The sequence below is a fragment of the Scophthalmus maximus genome, chromosome 3 (assembly GCF_022379125.1).
Source record: "Scophthalmus maximus strain ysfricsl-2021 chromosome 3, ASM2237912v1, whole genome shotgun sequence".
In the NCBI taxonomy this organism is placed as follows: Eukaryota; Metazoa; Chordata; class Actinopteri; order Pleuronectiformes; family Scophthalmidae; genus Scophthalmus; species Scophthalmus maximus.
In genome coordinates this window covers 15295713-15322902 of record NC_061517.1, presented here as the reverse complement: position 1 = coordinate 15322902, position 27190 = coordinate 15295713, and the positions used below count along the sequence as shown (strand labels likewise).

Below are 27190 nucleotides of genomic sequence, written 5' to 3'. Positions count from 1 at the left end.
ATACTGAGGCTGTATGCCCCCTAATATTTGTTCATCAACTGCTTATAATACCAAGTCATGACATCTCTGTTTCAGATGAATTCTTTTTATTTAATGCAGCAGTTCAGCGCATCCACGTGGCTGAGTCTGTGTGGGGGTAAACAGCGGTCCTGATGGAGCGGATCTCCGAGCAGATGGAGAGGCAGGGAAGGGACGGTGACTAGCCGGAACCGGGAGGTGGGCCTGTCTGCAAACTCTGCACCAGCTGCAACAGGCCCCGGATGGCCTCTGTCAGGTCACGGTTTGGTATCAGCTGGCTGGCCTGCAGGGCCGTGCCGCCAAATCCCAGTGCCTGGCACACAAACACAAACGGAAACAAACACAGCAGCTGCAGCAGTCAGAGTCTACGGGGAGAGTAAAGCTGACTTATATAATAATATTACCGAAAACTGGACTGCAACCCGGTCAGATTAATCTATCCCCCCTTTTTTCTCCGTCCTTCCGACAAGCTGATCCGCGAGGCTATTACACTGACCTTATCGTGTGCAGCCGGGAGGAAAGGAGGACATATAAACGCATTGTTTGGTACTGTTGCATGCTCAGATGGAGACGTGCCAAGCTCAATGTGGAATTCTTGGGGTTTTCCAGTAGCATACTTGGAATTCCTGCAGTTTGGGTTTCATGAACAGCTGGGTAACGGCATTGTTTACATTACCGAAGTGTCTGTGTGTTGACTGTTGCATCAACCCGCAGCTTTCAGTGGCAAAAAACACAAGGCCTCATGCACTAAGCCACAGACTCTGATGTCCCACGTTGCTCACCCATAACAAGTGAAAGAATTAAATCGCCATATCCTTAAAGAGATCCTGATACGACTGTATAATCATACAGTGATATAACGCGCTGGCTCTGCAACCCACAATGAAGCCATGGCATGGACAAGGAAAGGGCTAGAACTAAAATACTATCACAGCACAACGTAAAAGAAGAAAAGTGGTCATTATAACTCCACGACTAGCTGCTCCCCTAAGCTGTCGGACTGAAGAGTCGGCTTGTGGCTGGGTCGCACAGTTGGTGAACTGACTCCACTCTATGAACTGCGAGCAAAAAAACTGAATTTCCCTGTGTCAGCTGAAGGTGTTGGTTAACTTAGTCATAAGCATTAAGACCTGCCGATGGCCCTTTTTATTGCCATTGACAGTGAATTATATGTCCCAGCTGGAGGCAAAGGGTTATTTTGGCTCTGCTTCGCGCGAAAAAAACCCAACTATATTTCATCCGGCCTCAAAAGATCCACAAAGCCACCAGACACAAGAGCACTCAGAGAGGCGTTATCCCCTGTTACCATGGCCGAGACGACACCTGTCTATAATACATTTTTTATGCAAATCACATCATTTCTTTTGTCAAACTGTACCAATCACATAACCTCCCTGTCGACGGTGAAAGCCATGACGGCGAAACAATCAAAGACTTGCTATCTGGTGTTGTAGCTGTTACATACGGCATAGCCATGAGATCTCATTCAGCCTTTTTCCGCCTAAACAAGGTTTAGAGCCGTGGTGGTGACCTCTCAGTTACAGAGCTTCCTGTCGGCCGACATGACACGCTGGATGTCTGCTCGTTCATCCCACGCTGACACAGGTGCAGTTTACGTGCACAAATAGCCGATATATACCTAGAATAACAGCGGGATTACAGACCAAGCTGGAAGTCTGAGAGTCGAGACGTCAACTGCCACTAAATCCCACCTCCCCGCCACGGCTTTACCAATTAGAGATAATCCCATTTTGAGATGGCACTCCAAAGTGAGGAGGAAGTGGGGAAGTGTGTCAAACCGGAGACTCTGGTGTCTGGTGACCTCAGCGGGTGGCTCACCTTCAGGTTGTCTCCTTCCAAAAACCAGAGCATGGCCAGGCAGTGGGCCACCAGGGCAATCTGGGCGGGTTCTTTTCTGGAGTTGTCCTGCTCAAACTCCAACATGGTTCTCAACATCTCGTCCCCTTCAGCTCGTCGGCCTTTGTCTGATTAGAAGTCAGTGGAACCAACAAAGATGCAAATGTCCGTTATTTTTTCGGGGGCTTAAACTTGACATTATGATGTTACAATTGATAATGCACTGCACAGTGTAATGGCAATAGAAAAATGAGCACATATCTGCGCTTATATTGTTCGCCTATTAGACTTACTTTCACCATGTTGTTCTCCCGGGCCAACTGGGACGCCGTTTTCCCCCGGAAAAAATTATGAATCAATTTACGGCACAAAGGAGGCAAAGCAGAAGGAGAGAGCTCCAGGATTTGAGAGGTTTTTGTTCTTCTAGGTCAGTAAGACAACCAGAACACTTATGAATTCTACTACATTTAACTTGAGGTCATTTGTTCAAAGTCGTCTTTATGACACTGACCAAACAATACCAACTGGAACCACTAGGGGCACAAAGTTGTCTCACCATGGACATACATACATTGTACTCTTAAAAAAGGATTTATGTATATATTTTCTTACAGTCTTCAACAGATTGGTTAATCAAGGTTTGTAGAGGTCAGTAAAATGTTGCATGCTCCCCTCTGCCCCCACTGTCACCCCGGCTATCATCTCAGGGAGCCTGGGAAATTGCAGCGCAGCCAACGGGCTCAGCATCATATGTGGGGCAGCAGCTGCGGATGGAGGGTAGTGATGCGGATCGCTGCGCAGCCAGAGATTCTTCAGCAGTGGTCTAGTCAGCTCTAAGCATGCTAGGCCAAATCCAAGGTTTAGCTTTCAGATTGCACTGCAAGACGGCTCAGCTAAATATAGCACCGATGACCTTATTTTTTCAGTGATACGCCCGTGACAGCTCTCTGCTGTTAAGTGGGTGGAGCAAGTGATTGATTGGTGATGTCATTTTCTTATTCTGCACTAAGATTGAATGGTGCAGCAGAAATTGAGACGTTTAGAAATCCTAGATGTATGACTTTATATTGTTTCATACCATAACATTTTCATATCAAAATGTTGGTGTGATAAGACGCACCATACGAGGGCTCCAACAGCTCATCGGGGTTTTGGAAAAATTGGACATGGGTGTGGAGGAGTTCGGTCAGATGGCAGTGCCAAGTGTGTGCCACCTACAATACGAGCAAAAGAAGTGGACACCATAAGATAAACCATGTGACACATAGAGAAAAATACATTTACTACATTTACACCATAACTGCTTTATTTTACCGCTGAGTACAGGGAACGAGTTATGGACATCTTCCCCTGTTTGGCAAAGACATCAGCCATGAAGAAGTAGCCATCGCAGGTGACTGTGCTATCCAGACCATACTCCTCGCTGGCATAGTATATCTGCAAACATCAGAGATATTCACCTCATGAGAAAATAGATGACTTTATGTGACTCTATGTGCTGAATCCATTTCTGGTTAGTGTGCTTCTCATGGCACAGACATCATTTGCAAAGTGAAGTAGAGCAGTTTCCAGGTTTCCAGTCGCCGTGTAGAGGTGGCCCAGGCTCCTGTGCAGCTGCTGCTGGACTGCGTGACCACACTCTGGGCTCTTCAACACGGCCCACTCGGCCTGGGACAGGAGGTCCGCCACCACTGCTAGATTACCCAAACCTGGAAATGAAAATACACACACACACACACACACATGTGCAGAGAGGGTCCTGCATTTAACATCGCGTGTAGCAAGGAGAAAGCTGAGGGACCATTCTGTGCTCCCTCCTCACCCATGTTGGCCTCCGCCAGCAGCAGGTAGGCAGGCACCAGCTGGCCCGTACTGGAGCCATGGACGTCTATGGAACAGCGGAGGCAGAACTGGGCGGCGGGCAGGGCCTCACTGTGTTTTCTCTCGGACAGCTTCCTCTGAGCGGCCAGCCTGCAAATCTCTATCAGCTCCGCCTAAGTGAGGAACCACACCCAAGGTACGTGCCAGGTTACATTCACAACGCACTGCAACAGCAAAGACTGTGAGTAGGAATATTCATCATATTCCCTTGTATATCACTGAAATGGCACTGGACACACGACCAGACTAAGACAATTCACTGTGTCTGCTGTGGTATAACTCCTGGTGAGAAGCTTCATTTCAGTTTCAATAGAACATCTTTATTTTAAACAGATTTTAAAAAATTACAAATTTTTCCTCTGATGGATTTGTCCAATGGAATAACTAAAACATGTCAGTCACAGTAAGAAAGACTCATGGGTTAGGGTTAATTCCACACTGTTCTGTCTGTTTCACAGTCTTCCCTACGTGGCCCCTTTAATCCCACACATATTTTCACCTTTTTGAGCTGTGTTTCAATGCGGCCGGCCCGCTGGAGACTGAGGATTGTTGTGGTGCGAATGGGTATAAGCAGCGGACATATTTTCTCGTGGATCCCCAACCAGTCGGCCTGCTGGTGCTCTGCATCACTGATAAATCAAAGCAGTAAAGAAACACAGAAAGGGATGAAACTTCGGTCATGTTATGTTCCTAATTTATAGATCTGCTCCTTCCTTTCTTCGGTCACCTTCGATCCAATAATCATGGACTATACATGTGATTATCATGTCAGAGACACATCACATTGGTTCAGGAATCAACCTGCTTGTGAATAACAAGTTTTTCCATCCATTATCTTAATAGAGGAGCTGCTACTTACTGTATACTCTCAGCAGAGCAAAAGCCCACATGAAAACTGTTTTACTGTGGATCTGACTGAAGATCGCAAGACAGATATGATAAAGTGCATCATTGACAGTGTCTATACAATCATTACAAAACAAGTTGACTAAAGTGCTGAAACCCAAAAGTCAATCAAGACCCAGGCAATGAAATCAAAATGAAAAATGAATGAAATGAATGAATAGAAAATTAAAAAAAACACACATCAAGAGGACGTAGGAGAGATGACCTGGGCTTCCTTGAGGTGGAACAAGGGGTTAAAATGTCACAGATCCAGGAAAGGGCCGTTTGATTTGAAGTGAACAGTAGCACCTTGAGATCAACAGGGGGCAACAGGACGAATTCTTTCAACTGCAGGGAATTATAAACTTTTGATCGATGAGATGAAGCATGCAGACAGAGAATGGGCCCTAGGATGGAAACTCTATGGGTTTCTGCAGGGGCAGAGGAACTCTGTTAAATACTTCTGAAGTAGCTTCTATTGCTTTCAGGTTTTTGAATTCTCACAAAGTCTCCTTTGTAACTGAAACCTCCACGTTTGCAAAGCAGAGTCTCTATCCCGCTTAGGAAATATCTCCCGAGTGCACGAATGGCAAACTAAATTGTACGCCATTACATAACTGGTCTGTAATTTAGTTCATCTGGCTCTCCTCCTCTGCACACTTTGATGGAAACTGTCTTAGTTTTTCTCCCTCCTCCCGAGGAGCATGTGTTCTCAGTCCAGTGTTTTTTTGTGTTTTTGGGCCGAAGACAGCCGCAGCGAGCAGGCAAGAATCTGGCCACGTCACACCGACAGTTGCGCTGACACATGGCTTGTGTGTGTGTGTGTGTGTGTGTGTGTGTGTGTGTGTGTGTGCAGAATAGACACTCTCAACAGACTTGCGCGCAGACAAACTCAAATCAAGAGGTCCTCTCGGAGATGCAGAGCCACTGCACTTTTTCGTCTCTGCTGGGCTTCTCTTGCATAATACTGCTCAAAATGTTCAATAATAAACAGATGCAGCAAAACAGAACAAAATCCGGGATATCAGTCAGCCAGCATGTTATCATGACATGTTAAGTATCACCAGGCTCCCAAGAAACCAGCTCCTGCTCGCCTACGAAGCCCCCTAATGCCGAGGCATACCGCCATGCCCTTGAAGCACTCGTGGTGCCAAGTCTTCGGCCGTCAAGCTCGTCTCCCGCGGAATCGTCTTCCAGTGTCAGTCTGGGGAGGCAGACGCCCTCTCCACATTCGAGTGTGTGTAGGATCTGAACGTTCCTTTTTATGATAAAGCTCAGAGTGAGGGCCGGCTCAGGCCTGCCTGGGACCAGGGGTGGGGGACACATGACATCAAGCTTTACTGTCTCTCCCCCTTCGTCACAGTCATGTCCCCTCAATCCATGTTTTATAGTCCCAGGATCCAGGATCGTGGCTTCATTCACATCGTGGATCGTGGCGGCAGCAGATTGTGCACAACGACTTGATTGTTTTATGTCCCTGACTCCTTACTATTATTACTGACCTCACCCGTCTTCCTCCATCTCTGACAGGACACTTTTTCCTTTTTGCAAAAAATGCTGTAAACATTGTTACATCTCTCCATTTATGTTAAGACACACTGTAGTTTCTCATAAATGCTTTAAGCATTGTTGTTTCGTTGATGTCCACGCGACATCCACTGGACTTCTGTCCGTCCTGGGAGCAGGATCCCTCACGTGTGGCCCTCCCTGTTGTGTCTGCCCCCATTCTCCCCCCCCCGTTAAAAAGGTTATTTGTTAGTTTTTCCTGACTCGCTTCGAGGAATAAGGCGAATTTTGATTTGTGAGGCGAATTTTGATTTGTGAAAATGGGCGATACAAATCGAATGTGATTGATTGATCTAGTCTAATGTAAGCAATGTGTTTTCCTTGGAGATGATTTGAGGGCTTAAGAGGAGAGCAAGCTCAGCAAGTAAGTGGCTGTAAGCTCCCTTGAAGAGACTGGGTGTAGCGGCTCATCCCTGCAGGGAGGGATGTCACCACAGGCTCCTCTCCACCCCCCGTTCTGTGCCAACGAGGATTTCGCCAAGAAACCATCTTAAGATCTGTAATTGAGTCTGCAGCCACGGGAGCCCGCGCCAAGAAGGTAATGTTGTGTTGCGCACACATACACACACACACACACACACACACACACACACACACACACGTAATAAAACAAACAGATGTTGTCCAAATTTCAAAAATATATCGAGGAGACGGAAGCAAGTGAACCCAAACAGTCACAAGAACGACAAATAATCACTGTGGCAATTTCATTCGCAGCTGTTCCTCCTCCCCCGACAACACGGTCACGTGACCGCCCCGACAACACGGTCACGTGACCGCCCCGTCACACCGACGCGGTCTGCGGCTGCAGCGGCAAGAAACACCAAACGTGGACGACACCGCCACCTAGCGTTCAAACACGGACATTGATTGACCGGAGCGACACAGGAAAAAAAGAAGGAATAAAAAAAGACTTAACCTGGCGCCATTATGGAAACGACGCCCCCACAAACAAAACAACAACAACAACAACAACAACAAGAAGACACGATGTGAACATTTCCTGCTATCTGAATCTTACCAGTAGAAGGTGACCCGACACAGGTTGCACTGCAGCTGCGCTCTCTTCTGACAGAGTTCACACAGCCTCTCCTCTCCTTTGGGCAAGGCCAGAGGGATCATCTTAGATGATGCCCCGCGAACTGTAGCTTGTGTTTCCATTGTTGCAATGCAAAATAAAAAATAAAAAAGTGCAATTTCTTACACTCAACTGCCGGGTGTCGTCTCGACTCCTGTCGTGGCTGTTACTGTGTGAGAGATGAGATCAAACCAGCCATCAAAGGAGGATTGAAAAGGAGTTTGCCTCCTTGGGTGAAAACTAACAAAATAACAAACAAAAAAACCCCCAATCGGAATAAAGTTAATTGCTGTTGTCAGGTAGATTTCTGTATATTTAACATTGTACAAGAAAGTAAAAGGTGAGTCTGAATTTTCAACACAACACCAGTGTCATGTAGGCAGAGAAACGGAAGTTTGTGGTTGCTATGGCAACAACAACCCCATTGGCTCAGTGGGTTCCCTTGGTGTGTGTGTGTGTGCTTGCGTGCAAATATAATGAAACAATATCATATAATGAATATGATGAAACAATGTCTTTGGTATCAAATGTAACATTTATTTTTGAAAAAGGAAAAAAATATGGGTGTGCCTGAAATACATGTAACAACAATGCCGCACATCATGTTGATGTATTAATCCAAATGCGTAAGGCCTACAATGCAACGCAAAAAATATATCATGCCGCTTTTTATATATCCACGGTTAACATATGATAACAGTGGACAACAAATAATAAAACAGGAAGTGAGTATTACAGGATTGATACTGAGGATTCAGTGTCTGCTTAAGAGATGGACCAATATTTCCTGATAACTTTCCCCAATGTACATGTATCTACAACTTCAGAAACATCACATGACACAGGCATTTGTGAAAAATGCAAAATAAAAAAAACAAGTGGGTCAAGTGAGACGAATAAAGTGAGTTCAGCACTTTGTTTTCCAAACACTGCTGCTCGCATTGTTGTCATTGTTCTGGTCACTCCTTCTTACGCAGGTGAATGTATATGATGCCGCTGCACAGCAACAGAGGGACACACACCCAGGCCAGGATGAAGCAGTAGCCAAAGTGTCCCGAGGTCAGCTCCTTGGAGCTGGGGAGGATCTCCTTATTGTGTAGTGTGTAGATGAGAGCTGCAGAGAAGGCCATCAGACCTAAAAGGAGGACGGAGAAGAGTGTGCAATGTTTGAAACCCTCTTCCTGGCACAAGCACGTTGATTGATGTCATGCGGACGGCAAGGCGTGAGCGGAACAACACAAATCACATCAGCAGCTCGACAAATTTACTTTCAGTTGAGACTTTGTCAAAGAAAAGTTGGTATCTGCAAGCCACACTCGTGGAGCTGTGGTGTTTGTGTCAATCCTTTAAATATAGACAGAGTTGCCATAACTAATAATAAACTAAGTGAGGGCCATTGTATAAAGGAAAGTTTTAGGTATAAAATTATACTTTCGAAACGGCTGGGATGGAAAAACAGGTCCTGCAAGAAATTGTTCTTTATTCTACCTGTATCAGGTTGGAAAAATACTCTACAACTCTCTTATGTTCTTATTTATATAGGGCTTTTCTAGTCCTTTTGACAGCTCAAAGTGCTTTACAGCACAAGTCACATTCACACACACATTCATACATTTATTGATTTATCTATTTATCTTTTTCGGTCACATTCATACACTGCTGGAAGAGCCGTCACAGTTAAGTGTGTTGCCCGAGGACACATCGGCATACAGACTGGGGGGAAGCAGAGTTCGAACTGCCGACCGTCCTCTAAACATTCTGTTTATTTACCAATCATAGAACAAGGAATATAAGATCAACATTAGGAGGATGAATACAATAATAAGAATACAAGGAATATATGACATCACAGCTGAGCGTATCATCCATTTTTGGATTAATAGGTACAAGAGAGGAGGGAACACCCTTAAGATTATTCCCACTAAGAGAAGTATGGAGGGCGTGGTGCAGGCTCATTCAGTCAACTCTTTTAAAAACAGATTGGACAAATTCTGGTCACCAAGAGGATATATTGAATAATCATGAAGCCGATCTGTGATTGGTGTGAAATGATTGTGATTTTAAAGAAGTGTATTGTGATCATTCTTTCTGAATATTCTTTTTTATTTGGAGCTGTGGCGTCTGGTGTGCAGGATTTGTGTCCTGTACCAGAAACATTTTAAGGAATTTAGTTAGTAATTTTCTTTCTTTAGTTTACGAAAGCAAGCATGGCCCTTTCCAAATTGTCTCATCGCACAGAGACATATCGTCAGCACATTGTTTCACTCAGCTGTTACCTGCAAAGACTTGACACAACCCGGTGAAATAGAAGAGTCCACCCTTCGACATGGTGAACAGCTGACCGAGGAACACCAAGAAGGAGACTGAAGAGAAGACCACTGAGAGAACCATCAGCACCTGCACCGCCTGAATCCACTCTGCGAAAGGAGAACATTCCATATTAAAATGAAAAAAACGAATAATGTCTTAGTTCTCAGGTCGGAGAGAACGGTTCATGCAAAGACTCTTTTATTGAAGGCATACAAAATCAAATCGTTGTTTTACCAGTTTCTTTGGAGGACGCACACAGCCAGGTTCCTGTGAAGTTGTCAAACCGACAGTTGTACCACAGGTCTGAGTTCTCCATGCCATCCCACACCCACCAAGACTTCAAACAGAGATCGCACATGACAGACGCAGCTGAATATCGCGCGCTTTATGAAATAATATTAAAGTGCAAGTGCACAGACCTTGTGTTCTATACGTGATTATTACCTTCTCCATGGTTGCAATGAACAGCATGGCCAGAGTGATGAGATGCAGCAGGGTCACCAACATGAGCAGGTACGCCATTTTCAATGTGCTGCCGAGAACAAGCACGAGTATAGTTCAAGGTTTTCCCGGGCAAATGCGTCCAGCAGCAAATGTTGTGCGAGCAGTTGAACATGTTTGCCACCTACACAGTGAAAATTACTGTTGGGGGACTTTCCTGTTTTGCCTCGAAACATAAAATGGAAAAAGTGAGTAAAGCTGAACACAGTAGACTCTGTGTTGCATAAGACCACGCTTCAAAATAGAGAGCAATGACTTCTTTACAACTTCTCTTTGACTGGCCTGTGCGTTGCCGTCGCTCAGCGAACCAGCAGAGAGCCAGGGGCGGGCCTGTCGAAATCTAGACTGTGCCAAAATATTTACCCAGTTTAATTCTGTACCCTTTTGAATGGCTGTGTTTACTTCTTTGCAAAGGCTAAAGAGTCTGTAATTCAACTTGCATTTGGATTTCATTAGAGCCGCCCGACTTGTAAACTGGCGGAGGAAATTAAAGTCTGAGGAAAAGCCTCTGACTCTTACACTGCACACACAATAATAGTGCACAACACTCAAGACGCTATTGTAAGTATCACAGTGGGTGATAGAGACATACAGTGAGGGAAAAATATATAAAAATAAATTAGAGGACGAAATTCTCTGTGAAGATCTTTATCTGTAGGAGGGGTCGACAGTGGAGTCTCAATTAGTGTCAAGTGTTGTCCCTGGATTTCATCCATCACATCAAACTGAATGAAACATCTACTGAAAATAATTTAAAAACAAAGCAGAATGGTTCAGAAGAATAATTTTGGTGTGAAGAATCAATATAAGACACACATTACAAAGATAGGATGACGTTATCTTTGTTGTTGCGTGGTTGGTAAAATAAGTTATTAGGGCACACACAATGTATTGTAAAAAAAAACAGGGATCTTTTGATGGCAGGGGTTTGTTGCCCTGCCAAGGATGTGTGATGAAAGAGTCACTACGATGACACGTTTGATGTAAATGTAATCTACTCGTGCCATGATTAAACAAGCTATAGCAACTCAAATTCCATAATAAGTCAAGGAAATGTGTTCTTACCAGGTATCGCTTGGTCCTCTGAGTCAGATCTCAGGCGCAGGTTTCGCCACTCTACAACACTGTGCCTCTTTCGGTGGTCCACTCCTGTCTAGCCTTACCACGCCCCCTTCATTTTTTTAATCACTCCATCCAAACTTTCCAAGGAGAACGCCCATTTCCTCTTTGCAGAACAGAGCTCCCTTTTGCTCAGCCTCGCCATCCCCCAGAACAACATCACCATCCAAAAAAAGGCTCCGTATGAGACCCACCCATGGGCAGCGGAGGCACGGGAAACCACATGAAAAAAGGCCGCTCTGTAAACAATCTCCTGCAATTGCTCTTTGGTGTAATGATCATTCTGCCATACCTTGTCCATTCATGATCTGACTGTTCTTGTTGGGTTAGATATGAAAAAAATAAACACACAGCTGCAACATAGCTCACATTTCTACACCAGAACATGGTGTGTATTCAGAGACCACTGGTCACACTGCAAACATCTGGGCGGGACATGCCATGCAGACGTGCTTAAGTTCATGTAGTAGGGTCAGTGGAGGTCACGGCAAAACAAGAAACAAACAAACTGAAAAAAACATCTGCACCTAGGTAGAAAAAACAAACAAAGAAAGTTATGATTCCTGAACTTGAAAACGTGTCTATTAATGCACATAGTTCACATATAAGTCCACATAAGGCTAATATTTCATATCATAATTTAAAAATATTATAATGTGATTTATCTAATTGCTCTAATAATGGGTGAATTCTAACTGATAAATGATATGATATGATGATGGTAGCCCACCTCCCAGGGAGTATAGGATTATGTTTGCACATCAAAACACTGTTCTGTTTTTTACCTCGCTGGTTTTAAAGGACGAAGCCAATTAAAAAAACAAAACAAAACGTTTACTGCCATAAACATTTTACAGGTTTATGTCAAATTGCTATGTTCATTACTTGTGCCAACATGTTAAGCTGTCATTTAGCACATTCAATCGCAACATTTCCATAAACTAAACGAACACCACCAGTTGATTTAATTGGTTGCAACCGGATGGATTCTAAGGTTGCCAGGTCTATGTGAACAACTATCAGAATGACAATGACTGTTTGTAATGATGATATGGTCAGTTTGATAGAATTTGATGACAATAATAACTGTTTCATTAGTCGTATATTAACCCGCGGAAACACTGTAAAGTAGCCGAATTCCGAGGGAAAACCGCGAACCTGGCAACATGTAACGCTTGTCCCCCTGTATCCTCTGAATGGTACGGCCCGTTGCCTAGGTAATACTAGAAGCCAATTCACCCGCCACGCCTGTAGCTAGGCTTTAATTTTTCCCACCCGAGGTGGACGAAGACCCGCCCCTTCCCTTTCCCTGATTGGATTAAGCCTTGGCAGGAAGAGGTTTGATTGGCTAGAGTAAGAGAAAATATCAAAGTAAGCAAATCAGAGGCCGGACAGGGGCGGGTCTCCGCTCACCTCGGGTGGAGCAAAAAAAAATAAATAACGCCGTTCTAAGCGCCTGGCTTTTTCTCGTCGCCGTTACCGTTTTGAAAAAGGTGAGTCATACTTCATCTGCACACTCTGCGGTGGGCCTCGCCACCTTCAAGGAAGTTGTAGCGTCGAAAGCGGGAACGTTCCAGTTGTCACAACGGAAACCTCGCGCTCTGCCGAGCAGCCGCAGCTGCGGAGAGCCGAGGCTAACGTTAGCGAGCTAGCGCTAGCTGGACGTGAGGCGTAGTGGCCACGGGGACTTCGGAGCAAACTTTTGTTCGCTGGCCCCGGCGCTGCAGGTAGTCACCGCGGGTTGTTGTTGTTGTTGTTGTTGTTGTTGTTGTTGTTGTTGTTGTTGTTGTTGTTGTTGACACCGCGCGGTGAGCAGGTCTGTACTTGTTACCAGTGGACCTGGACAATGAGCTTGCGTGGTCAGAAAGGAATGCGAGTGGCCGCTGCTGCTGTCCTGCGAGAGCCCTCACATGCTCCTCCTCGTCAGACATTTTGGGAAGACAGACGCTTCAGCTGGAAACTAGAGGCGTTTAAATCCCCACACGAGGTGCGAGGACGACGTAGAGGTACTGTCCAGGTAGAGGTTTTGTTGAGAAGTGCAGCACCAGAAGACGCCTGTTCAGAAGATACAGCTCTTCCCTCTTGTGCTGTCAACGTACAATCATTCGCGATAACACTGCAGCAGATCAAACAGCAGCTTTGCATGTGGCTCAGGTGATGTACTGCCCCTCATCTGTCATACTCTGCTGCACCGCTTGTGTGAAACCTGAGGTCACTGGTCCCATCTCAATTCTTTGTGAGCACAGGTCCTGACACGACTTGACAGCATTGTTCTTGAGAGCATCTTGTGTGTTACAGGGGAACCCGAGGACGAAGGGACGTTGTCATGGACGAACTGCGACAGCGACGGGTGTGACGAGGCCTTGGGGACGTGCCTGAGCTGAGACTGGTTCCTGTGCAAAACCATGTAGGCTGAATTGTTCTGCGATCAGCACGTCCGGCGCCGAGGAGAGAGTCCATCACTCACATGCAGCTTCAACAAAATGAACGTATGACTTTCATCTTTTAAATCCGGTCTACCTGTTACAACTTTGACCTCACAAGTGTGAACTTGTTTTTGGATTCTGACTTTAATCTCACATCTCACAGTGTTGTGCACAAAGTAGAACAACGCTCGCTTTGACGGAACTTGTGCAAACTGTTTTCAGAGACTTCTTGTTCTCTAGTTTAGTGTTTTTGCCATTTATTCCACAGCGGCGAGTGCATAGACCAGTTGTTGCGGTGTTTAAGTACATCAGCGACTTGAGACCCGATGCTCGGCTTGTGACAATATGTGGCATGTTGTTGGAGCAGTAATCGCTCCTCGTGTGGTCTAAATGCTCCATGGTGGGGGCCTACTCGGGTTACTAGCCGTACACGGCACCGTATTGAGTTCAGTAACAGGTGTTCGACGCTGGCAGTGGCATGCCACTGATGTTGTGTCCATCTCCTATGTGTCATGCGAACAGATCAGTTTTCACAGAGGCTGACGGCCTTGATGTTGAACACTTCTGTAAATGCTGATCTTTGCTGGATAGTTTGTTGTATCATTGTTTGGCAAAAGTAAGTGACAAATATAAAAAAACAAACAAACATATATGTGTATATATATATATATATATATATATATATATATATATACATATATATATATATATATATATATATATATATATATATATATATATATATAAATTTTTGCATGTGTTGCAGATGTCATATTGTGACATTGTAAAAACCAGCCTATCGACAGTGCATGCAAACGTTATGGAAATGTGACGCTATCTAGCTTTGGAATTTTATTTGCTAAAGTGAAGCTCGAGCTGAATATGCATCATGCTATAATAAGCAAAGTATGATAAAAAGCACTCTGCTCAAGACTCACTATGTATTTCACTTCACAAGATGCCACTTAATATTAAGAGGTCAGCGCCAGACAGATAAACGCGATAGCAGGTCCCACAACATTCAGCTTCTCCTCTGGTTCCTCAGCTGCAGACGGAGCTGGACCAGATTTCTATGCGTCTTCAGGAGGATGGCTTGCCTCCAGCTGCCAGTGCGGAGGAGCGGCAGCGTTATCTGTGGCAGCAGCTGCTCCGAGAGGAAGCGAGGCGTCACTCGGTCACCCAGGAGATGCAGACCATACGTACACAGCAGGCCAGTGAGATGAAGGAGGTGAGACTCTTCTAGTGTTCTAGGTCACCAACAGCTTCAAAAGTATTACAGACCCCTTGACCAAAATTTAAGACTCCCAAACATCGAGTCTAACCTATTAAACTGCTATAGCCAACGACTGGTCAACATTAAAGATACTCTCACTGACCACACTGGTCTTTGGGCACAGGAATAAGCTAATTGCTCAAAATGGTTTTGAAGTCACAGCTGTTTCACTCAGGGTTTCGCTCTCTTTGTCCATCAGGTGGAGAGCTATGTTGCACACATTCGTGGGCTGCTGGAAGAGCGCGAGTGTCTGACCGCAGACTACGAGAGAGACAATGAACACCTGCGGCGTGAGCTTCTCCAGATCAGACAGCAACAAGGTGAAATCGGCACAGCTGCAGTTGGCTTTCTTTCCTTGAGTTTGCAGCTGAGCCCCTTGCTTTTTTTTTCTTCTTCATTTGCTATAAATGCTCTAAAATCATCTGTTGGATATTCACTTGTGTTTGCTGCGATACAGCGATACTCATGCACTCATTTGTTGTTATCCTCTCTTGTCCTAAGTGTCCCCTCAAACAACTGACCAGAGTAAACTCGCCTTTCCCGCAGAGAGTCAGACCAAAGAGCTGGCGGAGATGCTGGCTCAGGAGGACCTCGGGGAGATGGGCTTGAGCAGTCCCAGTGAGCAGGTGGCCTACTTGCTGGTGGAGAGGGCCACGCTGCTGGAAAGGCTGGAGGCTGCTGAGAGGAGACTGGAAAGTCAGAGTCTCACTGGAAACTCGATGGAAGGCCACCACCAGGTAAAGGACTCAGAATGCCTGTTCTTCCGATGAAAGGTTATCACATATTACCACTTTGAATTATTTTAACATAATATAGCATGTGACTATAAATTTTATTCCTCATAAAAGAACATGGCTTCTTACGTTTTGAACAATGAGCGTACAGTTGTCAGTCATATTGAAATTTCAAATGAATCCATCCAAAGGCTTCATAGTTGTAATGGTTAACTCTCCGAGTCATAAATGTGTTAACTTGAGTCTCTGTGTTTCTGTGGCACCAGGGTCAAGAACATATTCACCACATGATGGGGGAAGAGCTCAGGCAGCGGAGGGAGGATATGCAGAAGAGCATGGATAACATGACAAAGGTGAGACTCACATTGTACACTGAGTCATAAATCTGTATTTTGTTTCAGGTTTATTTAAGTGTGTGAGAGAAAATAACATTTGAGGTTTTTATTTCTAGTTAAAGTACAGGGACACAACTTGGTAATTATTTAGCGTCTGTTGTGATTCTGCACACGCTGGTCTTTCCTCTCAGCAGTGCTCATCCCAGAGTCCATGGAAGAAGCTGTTTGGGCTGCGCAGGTCTGGTCAGAGCAAGCACAATATCACCCCTGTAGGTGTCCACCCCACAGCGTATACTAACTTGATAACTAACACGGATATCAATCGCGGGCATCACTGGCTTGTTTACAAGTGGTTTCACTTTTCGAGACGCATTCCACGCTGAGGATTTTGCCTCGAAATCTGCATGATGCAGACATACATCGCCTGTCTCAGTAACACACCTGTCATCGATCGATGAGTGTTGGAAAAGGGTTGACGGGCAGAACAGTAATGGCATGTCACAGGGAACACAGCATGTGTATTTTTTGTACCACTGGCCGCTCTACACAGGCGAATACTCCAACTCACCGTCCTCCCTCTTTCCAGGCCCTTCACTGATGATGACTCTCAACCTTTGAAATGCATGTCTCTTACAACAGCATGGGCACATTGACACTACCAGTCAGGCTACCAGTACTCTTTCCTGTTGTACTCCCTCCCACTCTAACCGTCCATGACTCATTCTTAAACATTAGGCCCGCAGCGAGGAGATATCCCAGGAGCAAAATGAGCGGCAGCGGCTGGAGCGGGACCTGGAAGAGGCATCGAGGAGGCTGGCTATGGCGCATCAAGATATCCGCCGACTCACCAGTGAGCTGGATGTCGCCAAGAACAACAACCTAGATTCAAGTGGTATGTTGTAAACACTAACAGAATGTACGACTCAAAGAATTCTGCGTAAACAGTATGTTACACATTTTCTATTTTGTTTTTCTTGCACATGTTGCTGTGTAAATGGTTATAAGAAACACACACATGACAGCACTGAGTACTATGAATGCCCTGATTTTCAGTACATATGCAGCCCCCGTCCATGGGGTGTCCTTGTTGTGTCCGCCAACCCATAAAACATTATTATGTCCACATACTGTTGATACAGATTTGGTTAATACATAAACTTAATTTTCTAATCTGTATATTTTGTTGTGGAACTGGAGCCAACTGCAGCATACCATTGCCAGAATTTTTTTTAGAGGCACTGATTAGCAGAAAGCATATTTTCTGCTTTGTAGAATGAAAGATATGCTTATGATCTCAGGATCTGGGCTTCAGGGAATGGTCCAAGAAGTAGAACACCTGAGGAGGGAAGTGGACAAACTGAAACACTGTGGTGAGACAGACCTGGGTGTGACACCACCTGAGAAGAAACTTAATTCACTTTCACATCTTGCTCTGCTTTTCCTCTTGCTTTTCCTAGTGTTTTTAATTAGGTTGTCCAAACTGGCAATGTTTTGCTGAAATCGTTGTCTTTTTTTATGTCAAATATTAGTTGGCTGTCATGAAAATCCATATTTTGGAAATAATTTGGCACATAAACAAAAAGATGTAAGACGAGTCCTAACAGGTATTCTCATTAGTTATTAAGATTAAATTAAAAAAAGAAAATCAAAATTCACCACTCTTAACAATTTGACCACCTGCTTATAACAGCCTCAGTGCACTGAAGATGGTCAAGTTTTAAAAACCAAAAATACATTTTCATGTTTAAAACGTGTATACGTTATGTTTTCTGGTTTTCTCTCCACAGATATGATGAAGCTGCAGCAAGCCAAAGAGCAAAATGACAGACTAGATGCTGAGAACAGAGCTCTGAGGGAGAGAGTGCGCACTATAGAATCCGAGAAGCAAAATCTCCGTGGACAGGTTGATATTTACTGAATTTATTTACCAAAAAACAAAACAAACAAAAAAACACAAAAATTGTTGCAACTTCCTTTGCATTTTTTCTTATTGTGTCTGTTCAGTTGGCAATAAATGATGCAGAAAAAGATGAAGAGGATCAAAAGGACAAGAGCATTAGAATCGAACCACAAAACAACCTGTCTGCCTTGTCAGCTCAAGAAAAGGATCACATTCACAAAAGGTAAAAACATGAATTCCTCAACAACCATGAAATATGTAAATGGTTGTGCTCCCTTTTATGTTGACCTCATCCAGAGTGTCCCACACTCAAATTGTCATTGTTCTTAGGTGTCAGGAGGCGATGGAAGATGGGCTCGTGCAGGTGAGAGAGCTGCAACGGCAACTCCAGAGGCTGCGCAAGGAGCAGGAGGAGCTGGAGGAGAGGAACGAGGAGCTGGAGGCCCTGTTGGGGGAGGCGCAGAATGCCAGCAAGGAGGAGAGTCATCGCCATGAGGGTGAACTGGAGGGATTGCACAGGAGGGTAATAAACAACACTGGTTCAAAATGCTTGCTCAATTTCTCAAAATGGCAAAAGATTGCTTTCGGAAACATCACCATCTCTCTAATGGCTGAGTGATAATCTGAACCGGTCATACAGATCAAAAGCCTGGAGGCAGAGCTGAAGAGGCAAGATGCCCATGAAAAAATTATGAGGAATGGAGATGAAGTCAAAGCCACAGAGTCCTTCTTACAGCTGGTGAGAAATTACTTTTCAACACCATCAATGTCAATTTCAACTGCAGTGTTTCAACCAGCAAGAACACTATTGTTCATGAATACCTCGACTACACAAAACAAAATAAATAACTGATTTATTGCAAGCTCCCTCTGATGCACAGTCCCAGCGGTTAACTGTAACATAAAGTGAGTTTTCATAGAATTTGATGTCATAAGAAGAATCAGAATCATGCAGCAGAATCCCAATATATGTGATTGATACAGGGATAGCCTGTGCTGTATAAAATTAGAGGAACTACATCATTTATTGGTAATTGTATTAGTAATTAGTGTTACTTGTACAGAGAAAATGAAATGTGAAAATGAGGAATGAACCTTGACTACCAGCCGTCATTAGAAGAGTTTATATACATGACTTCACATTCCATGACTCAGTGCAGCCTGTAGATCCTTAGTGCTTTTCTTGCGCCATGTTTGAAGCACCTAAGGGACGGCAGCCAGGAGAGATTGGCTCTGCTAGAGGCGCGACTGACTGAGGAGAAGGACTGGAGAAAACAGTTGGAGGTCGACCTCAGCGCTGCACAGGCCGCCCTCAAGAAAGACAAAGAGGTAAAAACCTGCACATGTCTAATGCTTCTTCTGACAGTAAAAAGGACAGCTATTTGGGAAGTCTACTCCTGATGCAGAGTTGTAAGTAAAAGTTATAAACAACGCAGTCAGTGTATGTTATCCCTTCATTCTCTCACCAAAGGCTTTGCAGATTGGTGAGCGAGAGCTGAAGAAGCTGAGGCTGGAGGTCAACAGTCTCCAGACAGAATGCCAACAAGGGAAAACGCTCATCAAGAGCCTCACCCAAGTCAAAGGGGAAAAAGCTGTTCTGGAAGAAAAGGTTTGTTCATTTCACATGTTCACCTGCCGTCACTGAAATATCACAGGAAATATTTACGCAGAAATAAAAATGTAGATGTTAAAAGTATAAAGAAATGAAAATGCACCCCATGAATGCATATTATGTGAAATAGACTGGTAATTAGCATAAGTATGTCCGTTGGAATTGGTGACAAAAAATAGCATAATAGCAAACTAGTTTGTATATGTTATCTAAAAATTAAAATAAACTTGAAAACACTTAACAATGTCAACATGAATCTACAGCATCATTTTGACATGAACACTATTAAAATGAATCTCTCTCCATCTTTCTGTCTCTGCCTGTCAGGTGGCCCAGATGGAGCGCGCCCACAGCCGACTCCAGAGCGAACTGGAGCGATACAAGGATGGTAACGGTAACGGTAACCGGACTAAGGAGGACCTGAAGGAAAGCAGGCTTCAAGTGGACCAGCTGCAGGAACAGGCCGACCGGCTGACTGCCGAGCTCAGCAGCCTCCAGACGACTCACAACACACTGAGGTTGGTGTCAGAGTATATCCACAGTGGGGAAAAAAAAATCAGCTAATGCAGAAGTATTTCTGAGACATATTCAAGATTCAATTAAATTGTCATTACAGATGTAGTCCCTCTATGCTACTAACAAAAACAACAGCTATACAAAGAAATGAATAAATAGTCAGGTCATAAAAATAAAACTATTTTTGTGGTGGAGTGTGGCGGCGGACAGAAGTCGTCTCACAGTCTGAGAAAAGAAACTCCCAAATGGCTGAACAGGCTGCGGCTGGGGTGGGTATTGTCTTTTAGTATTTTTTGGGCTCTAAGCACTCACCTCTTTTTTTTGGAGGGGGCTCTGGATAAAGCCCTGACCTCTTGGTTCATTCAAGCTTTCTGGTAGGGGAGTGATTTTAACTGTCTTTGTAATCACCACATTTACGATGCATGATTTCACTGATAATGTGTGCCTCAAGCCTGTGCACTCAAAAAAGTCGGGGCCCGTGTGTATATTTATTCATAACCAAACCTTTTTGTTAGGGTTAGGTCTGATAGCTCCGGGGGTTAAGTCATGTGACTGCTGTATTTTTGGGGGGAATTTGCATTTGGGGGAAATGCAAAGAGCAGTAAAAAATGCACTGCTGAATTCATGTGGGTTGAAACGTGATTTTGGGGCTAGTCACAAGGTAGGACACCGGCTCTTACCTGCATTTAATGAATATGCATGTTTTCCAGGGATGAAATGGTCTCTGAGCGTTCGCAGACTTCCGAGCTCCAAGCCAAGCTGAGCGCCAGCGTCCATGAGAGGCTGGCAGCTGAGGGAGAGAGAGAGAGGCTGGAGCTCGAGATTCAGCGCCTCAACGAGCAGCTCAAGTGGCATCATGAGCAGCTCGCCTCGACAAAAGAAGCACTTGGCAGCAGCCAGAAGCTTGAACTGCACGATCCTCCTATAGAATCTAGACTTAGTCCAGTGGAGAAGACCAATGACGAAAGCTTGGATCAGGTGACTGGATTTCAAGTCTTTGGTTGGTTGATTTGATTTGTATGGATCCTGTTTGATGATTTAGGTAACTAGATATTCAGAAATTGAAACAACAGGGTAGAGAAGAGAGAAACACCTCCATCTTGGATGTGTTTTGAGTAAAGCACCCTATCCCCAGCAGTTAGGAGACACTTTTCTCTGGCAGATCCTAGCTGTTGTGAAAAAAGCAAGCAGATGGGGAATTCCCTCTCCCAGGATCATATAGAACTCATATATATGTGTGTTTGTAGCTTTCATGTCTGAAACAGGAGGTGAATCATATGCAGCGCGCGCTGGGGGAGGAGCGGCTCGTGGCCTCTCAGCACCAACTGGCCCTGCAGGCTCAGGTCAATGAAGCCCAGGCGCACATCAGGGTGTGTATGACGCGTACACAACACATCCTTATCAAGCCCAACAGCCACGCAGTTTCTGCAATGCAATCTTAATAGAAAATCAAAGCAAAGGTCTAGTTTCCATACCACAACATGAAGAATATTATTATTATACTTAGGGCAGTATACAACCAACCAATTCGTGATTAAGATGAATTGGCAATACAACAAATACATTTTTAGCTTAGCCTGTAGCATTTCTCTCTTTTGTGTCCTCTCTCTTGTGTTCAGAATAAATTCAAATTTTTATCGCAAAATCTTCACGCCTCCAAATTCAAGTGATTTGTCATGATTTTGACAGAATTTGACTAGAATTGTGGAGAGAACATTTGATTTGCTTGATTATTCATCATGTCCCAAAAAAATTAATCTTGGCTGAAGACACTTCTGGCTGCCTGTATTTATCTGTACTCTCCACTCGGCATGAACCCATCTCAACCTTGTCTCCCATCTTCTCTTTCAGTGCCAGAACTCGGTGCTGAGCCAGAAGGCAGAGGAGGCCAAGCAGATGAGGCAGGACCTGCAGCGGGCCCAGAGCCTGTTCACGTCTGCAGAGAGGGAACTGCGCTATGAGAAAGAAAGGAACATGGACCTGAAGAGACACAACACGCTGCTGGACCAGGAAAAACTCAAGGTCGGTATTAAACTACAGCACGCGCAAGCTATTTTAAGACATGAACCCCTGGAAAATATCTGGAAACTAGGGTCCGGACCAGAATCATATGGAGATTTTCCTGCTGTATTCTCACATGGGCTCACTCTGACATGTTCCTGAAATTTTACAAGGGAGCTGGCAGGAAAAGTTTCAGGAAAATGTTGGGAGCAATATTTGGCAGACATTTGCGTTCTCACATACAGCCCCTCTGAAATAGTTCGGGAAAAATGTCCGGACTTCAGTGGATGTCTGAAAGCAGCTTTTTGAGTTTCCCGAAAGCCTCTGATATTTATCTCACTCACGCCCTCTGTCACCATGTGATGAACGCCAATCACCACGAGCAAACATGAACTGCAACCTCAACAGTGAAGGACGGTGCTATGTAAAAAACACTATAGTAGTGACAGTGGTGTTGAGCACCTGTTTTTGTGTTCCCTTAAGCTCTGTGCAGAGCTGAAGCAGGTTCAGACCAAGCTGGTCCAGGCGGAGCAGACTGTTCACTCTCAGGCGGCTGAGGGCGAACGTCAGCAGCAGAAGACCAGGGAGTTGGAGCTGGAGCTGGCTCGCAGCTCCACAAATCGCAGCGCCGCCACCAGTCTGCAGGAGGACCTGCAGGCTGAGAGGGTGCAACTCATCACTGCCGACAAGAAGGTCAGTGCTGGAGCATGGAAGCATTGGTCCAACAGTTATGACATTTACAATATAATTTCATCAAACAGATAAAAAAAATCACCCTCCATCAACCTGATATTACCACAGGGATCATGGCCAATTTGATTATGTCTCCATTCATATCATTACTTACTAATACATGCTCTTGAGCTTTAATAAGGATAATCCGTATCAGATTATTGAGTATAATCTGATGCCTCTTATCTTGTGTAGAAAGCTTGGGAGATAATCACTGATATTATGGGCATCTTAGGGAAATCCTGGGATACTCTGGAAATTGATGTGAGGTTGGGAGCTCTTGATGTCTAATTTGTCCCACTGAGGGAATGTTTTGGCTTTGTCGTCGTGGCAGGTGTTGGAGCTGCAGCAGCAGCTTAAAAATGCCCAGCACCAGCTGCGCGTGGAGGAAGCTCGGGCCGGCGAGACCAGCCGCCTGGAGCGGGACAGCAGGGATCTGTCTGACACATTGTCAGCCCTGAGAGCCCAGCAGCACGAGGAGCACATCACCAGGTCGCTCAAACTGTGGCGCTGCCGCTCAAACTGTCCACTTCAAATTGGTCCCATTTCTAATAATGACCAAGTTTTGCAACATATTCTGTTTACCCCTTCTTCTGTCCATCTTCCTTTTCTGCCCCAGGAAGTTGTTAGAGCAACGTGAGGAGGAGCTGCAGCAGCAGGTTCGCTCCCTCAGGCTGAAGGAGGCCTCGCTGACCAGGACCAACACAGAGCTAAGCCACCGCGCCCAGCAGCTGGAAACCCGTCTGACCATTCTGGAGGCTGAGCTCAGCAAGGCCAGAGAGGAGGTGAGGAAAAGTGTACAGCAGCTCATTAGACATCTGCACTGCAGGGTCATGGACACCTGATGAGACGCCTTTAGCTCTGATAGAATTTCAAGTTTGCCAACCATTTCCAACCGTTGCTCAAATGTGACTTATATTGAAGGTTCTCAGCTTGTACTTACCTTTGAATTTAATTTCAACTTGTCATTCTTTCCAAGCACAAATTCTTTACATGCCTTTTTATTAAAGAGTTATTTTTAGAGGTTTCAAATTGTGGTCAGTCTGAAGATTTAATCAGTAGCCGCAGAAGTTCACACAAGAAAAGCTGTTTTTATTTTTTATTAACTTTGCTTCAAAATGTACTTATTCCACTGTGAATTCTACATTGAAATGTGTGTTATACTGTATGTGTCCTTAACAGGTGAGAGAAGGCCAGAGGTCCAGCCACAGACTGCAGGAGGAGCTGGCGGCCAGTCAGCAGGAGTGCGACCGACTGCCGGGGGAGCTGCAGCAGGTTCTCCTCCAACTGGACACGCACGTCAGGTGTGACACACAAAGCACCAATAATTACACTGAATGCAATATTAAGACTTTAAATCTGGTACTCAATAAAGGTTGTTCTTTTCCTGTGATTAATTTCCTCAGGAAGTACAACGAAAAGCACAGTCAGCACAAGACCAAGCTGCGTCAGGCCAAGCAGGTGTTCCTCAAGGCGATGGCACAGAGGGACCGGACCATCCAGAAACTGGAGAACGACCTGGTGCTGGCCTCCAGCCTCTTGCACAAGGTCACACACGTCTTGCACGATGGCGTCCTGTTCCCAACATTGTGGCTTGAAAAATATTTTCTAACGTTTCTCATGTCTCTCGTCCCCTCATCTGCTTCATGGTGGCTCACAGGAGAAGGAAAGGATCGATACAGTGCTGGAGGAAAATGAGAAGCTTTTGGAGGAGAGGAGGGAACTGTTGAGGAAGATCAGTGAGGCGGAGGAAATGGGCAGCAATGGCATGAGGACTGCCTCGACTGTTCAACACAGGTATCTTCACGAATCACTTTGAACAGCTGACCTGCTGAATAGCTCAGGTCAATGTCTTTAGTTGTTTCATGTGAGCTTTAAATTGCATTCTTTTTTGGTGTAATGTACCTTTTTTACCAAGTGGAAATTAAGTATTACATTTTGAATATCACAACAACAATATACGACAGCACACGTCATTGCTGTTTCCTTTTATCAAGGTCCCCCTTAATCATGATTAATATAATAAATTAAACATAAATTGTATTTATTTTATGCAATGAATGAATACTATAAACACAGTTCTCCATGGGGTTTGATCTAAGTTAAGTTCGTAAAGTGTTTATTTGCATGTGCTCCACCTCGAAAAATGTCGATGTTAATCTGCATGCGTTAGTGAGGACATAAAGGACACACTTGGTGAATAGTTTCTGTGGGTGAGTTTTAATCTTCATCATCGTCAAGGGTCAACGTCTTGGAGGTGGAAAACAGACAGCTACAGGATCGGACGCTGAAGCTCTCCAATCAAGTTAGTTCCTTAGAGCGCGCCCTGAGGAATACCCAGTCATTCTACAGCCTGGAGGTAGCACTATACAATACATATCCTCATGTTTAGTGAATGTGACATGCTATCCACTGGTATTCTTTACTCTTTAAAAACGCCATTAGAATAGAAAATTGTGTTTTTCCATTTGGCTGAAAAAGCTGCGGGCAGATCATAAGCCACTGGCTGATGCTGAATGTTTGAAAGATTCGCAGGTTGATGAAAATTAAAATGGCCGACATGTTTTTTATTGTGATATTGATAAATGTATCTTCTTAATGCTTAACAGAATGCCAAGAAAGTGCTTCCCTCTGAAAGTCTCTGTGACAGCATCCTACATGCATCCACTCTAAGGTGAGGTAGTTTTGACCGAACCAATAGGTTTGTTAAAGTGATTCATTGATTAAAATCTGTAATTTGTGGTTAAGATTCATATCTGATGTTGCTGGAATGTATAGAGCTGTTTTGTTAGGCTCCTCAAAGAATCCACAACTTAATGCACTTGTCATTTGACACGCTGACGCTTTTTCCAATTTCCCATATTTGTGTCGCTAGTTTGACGTCGGGCTCCTGTGACCCACTGGAAATCCTGGACAAACTATGCCGAGTGAAGGTGGGCGAGCGAGCGGTGGAGGAGGGCGTCCGGGCGTCCGTCTCTGCACACCAGCTATCAGAGCAGGGCTACCTGAATCTCACCTCCCCGCTGGTTTCTCCAGAGGCCAAGGCTACAGAGGAGAGCTCTAATAATAGTGACATGGTATGAGATGTGGTGCATCCTGACGCAGCAGCAGGCTGCCAACAGCAGCAGAGCTGTGTGTCGCCGTATTTTGTAGTACTTAGCTTTTGCCCAATCCGCAGGAGACAAAAATCTGAATGTAGTGAAAAAAAAAGGTTAAATGCATTATGAATAAATCTTTTTAAAGGGTAATAATGAAAAGGGGGCTTCCTCTGCAGTTTCGCTCAGGGTCATATCACTTTTGTATTGCAAAGCAGATTCTTGTTGGGCTTGCAAGTACTGCATTTTGATCCAGGAACAGAAGTTTGGGGTAAAAAAGCCAGTGCAATTGTCAATCAAATATTTGTGACATATTTTAAAGGAAACCGAATGTAATGGGATTTGGAAGCGAGCTGACACAATCATGTTTGCATCAGCCAATCCGAATTTCTCTTGTTGGCTCATGGCAAAGAAAGACATTTTTTATTAACGTGACGGTGCAGGATGAGACAATGTACTTAACCCCAGTGCGGTAAATGTCAAACACATTTAATTGGGGGATTTGAATGCGACTAGTTTTCACTGAGCACTTTATAAGAAGTTCTACTTGTGTTTACATTTAAGAAAATGTAGCAGTGGGATATCAACAGGACGTATTTTTCCCCAGTTAAATTTAATCTTGGCAGTGTTTTCTATGAAAAAACTAAAAATGCCGGTGGTGTTGTATGTTGGTTTTACTGTGTCAAAAAATATCTTTAAATAAACACATCAGCTTTTTATTTTTTATTTTTTTTACAACTTTCCAAAGTGATGCAGTTATCATACATAACTCTGATAATGTGTTGGACCCACTTTATGTCTAATACGAGACTGTGAGTGCAAATATCGGGCTCCTGTCTGAGGAGCCTATAGCTTGTCAGCTGTAGTCACTCCAGTATTTACAACGTGCCGCTTTGCTTCGAGTTTAAAAAGAAGAAGAAAAATCCACAATGTGGGGAAAAGCCACAGAATTCCAGAGGCTAGTTTTTGTCTATTTTGAGCTGGCCACGCCATTTTTTCTTTTTTACATTGCTCAACCTCAAAGGTTTCTTCCAGGGACGCTCCAACAGAAAGTACTTAAGCCACAAAGACTGTCAGCAGCAGGTGTTTTTATATTAATTACCACTAATAATATTTTGTGTCAGTAATAGTTAAAACACTGTGGAAGCTCTAGTCTGTTTTGTTTTCAATGTGCCTGAACTGATGAAGTGTTAAACTTTATCTTGCTGCTGCGTGAGTTTGCGACAGACATGTAAACTGTGATGTATGTAACAAGAAATTGTGACTTTTTCGTGTAAATACATTTTTAAGCAAAACTATTTTTCTTAAATAAAAGAAAAACAAATAGCGAAGTACTTGGTTATTTTCTTTT

General features: G+C 44.3%; 3 protein-coding genes across 9 annotated transcripts; 1 reads left to right on the top strand and 2 right to left on the bottom strand.

Moving 5' to 3' along the window:
• Window positions 1-69: 69 nt before the first annotated feature.
• zmynd12 (zinc finger, MYND-type containing 12) lies at window positions 70-7673 on the bottom strand. Of its 2 annotated transcripts, XM_035646426.2 has the most exons (9): window positions 7229-7673; window positions 4256-4385; window positions 3698-3869; window positions 3415-3584; window positions 3190-3312; window positions 2996-3089; window positions 2169-2195; window positions 1858-2003; window positions 70-331 (listed from the first exon to the last, which is right to left on the bottom strand). In XM_035646426.2, exons 1-9 carry the CDS (start codon window positions 7366-7368, stop codon window positions 200-202), a joined length of 1134 nt encoding a protein of 377 aa, XP_035502319.1. In that variant the 5' UTR covers window positions 7369-7673; the 3' UTR covers window positions 70-199. The 2 variants fall into 2 exon arrangements, with proteins under 2 accessions (XP_035502319.1, XP_035502320.1); XM_035646427.2 differs by lacking the exon at window positions 2169-2195 and having other exon boundaries at window positions 7229-7671.
• Window positions 7674-7801: 128 nt separating this feature from the next.
• LOC118317588 (epithelial membrane protein 3) lies at window positions 7802-11724 on the bottom strand. The gene is made up of 5 exons (XM_035646432.2): window positions 11162-11724; window positions 10040-10127; window positions 9830-9932; window positions 9562-9702; window positions 7802-8420 (listed from the first exon to the last, which is right to left on the bottom strand). The coding sequence occupies exons 2-5, from the start codon at window positions 10115-10117 to the stop codon at window positions 8245-8247; spliced, it is 498 nt and encodes a 165-aa protein (XP_035502325.1). The 5' UTR covers window positions 10118-10127; window positions 11162-11724; the 3' UTR covers window positions 7802-8244.
• An 851-nt stretch (window positions 11725-12575) lies between these two features.
• On the top strand, window positions 12576-27170 carry ccdc30 (coiled-coil domain containing 30). Of its 6 annotated transcripts, none has more exons than XM_035646414.2 (28): window positions 12576-12708; window positions 13514-13704; window positions 14687-14869; window positions 15114-15234; window positions 15461-15651; window positions 15915-16001; window positions 16175-16252; window positions 16719-16875; window positions 17282-17353; window positions 17771-17886; window positions 17988-18106; window positions 18214-18406; window positions 18524-18622; window positions 19084-19212; window positions 19355-19492; window positions 19823-20013; window positions 20722-20989; window positions 21259-21381; window positions 21863-22033; window positions 22496-22705; window positions 23079-23236; window positions 23364-23529; window positions 23927-24048; window positions 24151-24292; window positions 24405-24541; window positions 24986-25103; window positions 25354-25418; window positions 25620-27170. In XM_035646414.2, the coding sequence occupies exons 2-28, from the start codon at window positions 13699-13701 to the stop codon at window positions 25825-25827; spliced, it is 3768 nt and encodes a 1255-aa protein (XP_035502307.2). In that variant the 5' UTR covers window positions 12576-12708; window positions 13514-13698; the 3' UTR covers window positions 25828-27170. The 6 variants fall into 6 exon arrangements, with proteins under 6 accessions (XP_035502307.2, XP_035502308.2, XP_035502306.2 ...); XM_035646415.2 differs by having other exon boundaries at window positions 12650-12942; XM_035646413.2 differs by lacking the exon at window positions 12576-12708 and adding an exon at window positions 12980-13369.
• Window positions 27171-27190: the final 20 nt, after the last annotated feature.

What these genes read in the sequence shown, in the direction of transcription:
- LOC118317588 (XM_035646432.2), bottom strand. Translation starts at nt 10,117, where the DNA reads ATGGCGTACCTGCTCATGTTGGTGACCCTGCTGCATCTCATCACTCTG. An exon ending in TCATTGCAACCATGGAGAAG is followed by an intron (nt 9,933 to 10,039) that starts GTAATAATCACG and finishes CTCTGTTTGAAG; the next exon opens with TCTTGGTGGGTGTGGGATGG. An exon ending in TGCGTCCTCCAAAGAAACTG is followed by an intron (nt 9,703 to 9,829) that starts GTAAAACAACGA and finishes CTCCTTTCGCAG; the next exon opens with AGTGGATTCAGGCGGTGCAG.
- ccdc30 (XM_035646414.2), top strand. An exon ending in CCCTCAAGAAAGACAAAGAG is followed by an intron (nt 19,213 to 19,354) that starts GTAAAAACCTGC and finishes CTCTCACCAAAG; the next exon opens with GCTTTGCAGATTGGTGAGCG. An exon ending in CACGAGGAGCACATCACCAG is followed by an intron (nt 23,237 to 23,363) that starts GTCGCTCAAACT and finishes TTTCTGCCCCAG; the next exon opens with GAAGTTGTTAGAGCAACGTG.
- zmynd12 (XM_035646426.2), bottom strand. Translation starts at nt 7,368, where the DNA reads ATGGAAACACAAGCTACAGTTCGCGGGGCATCATCTAAGATGATCCCT. An exon ending in TTGAAACACAGCTCAAAAAG is followed by an intron (nt 3,870 to 4,255) that starts GTGAAAATATGT and finishes TTCCTCACTTAG; the next exon opens with GCGGAGCTGATAGAGATTTG. An exon ending in TGGAAGGAGACAACCTGAAG is followed by an intron (nt 332 to 1,857) that starts GTGAGCCACCCG and finishes TTTGTGTGCCAG; the next exon opens with GCACTGGGATTTGGCGGCAC.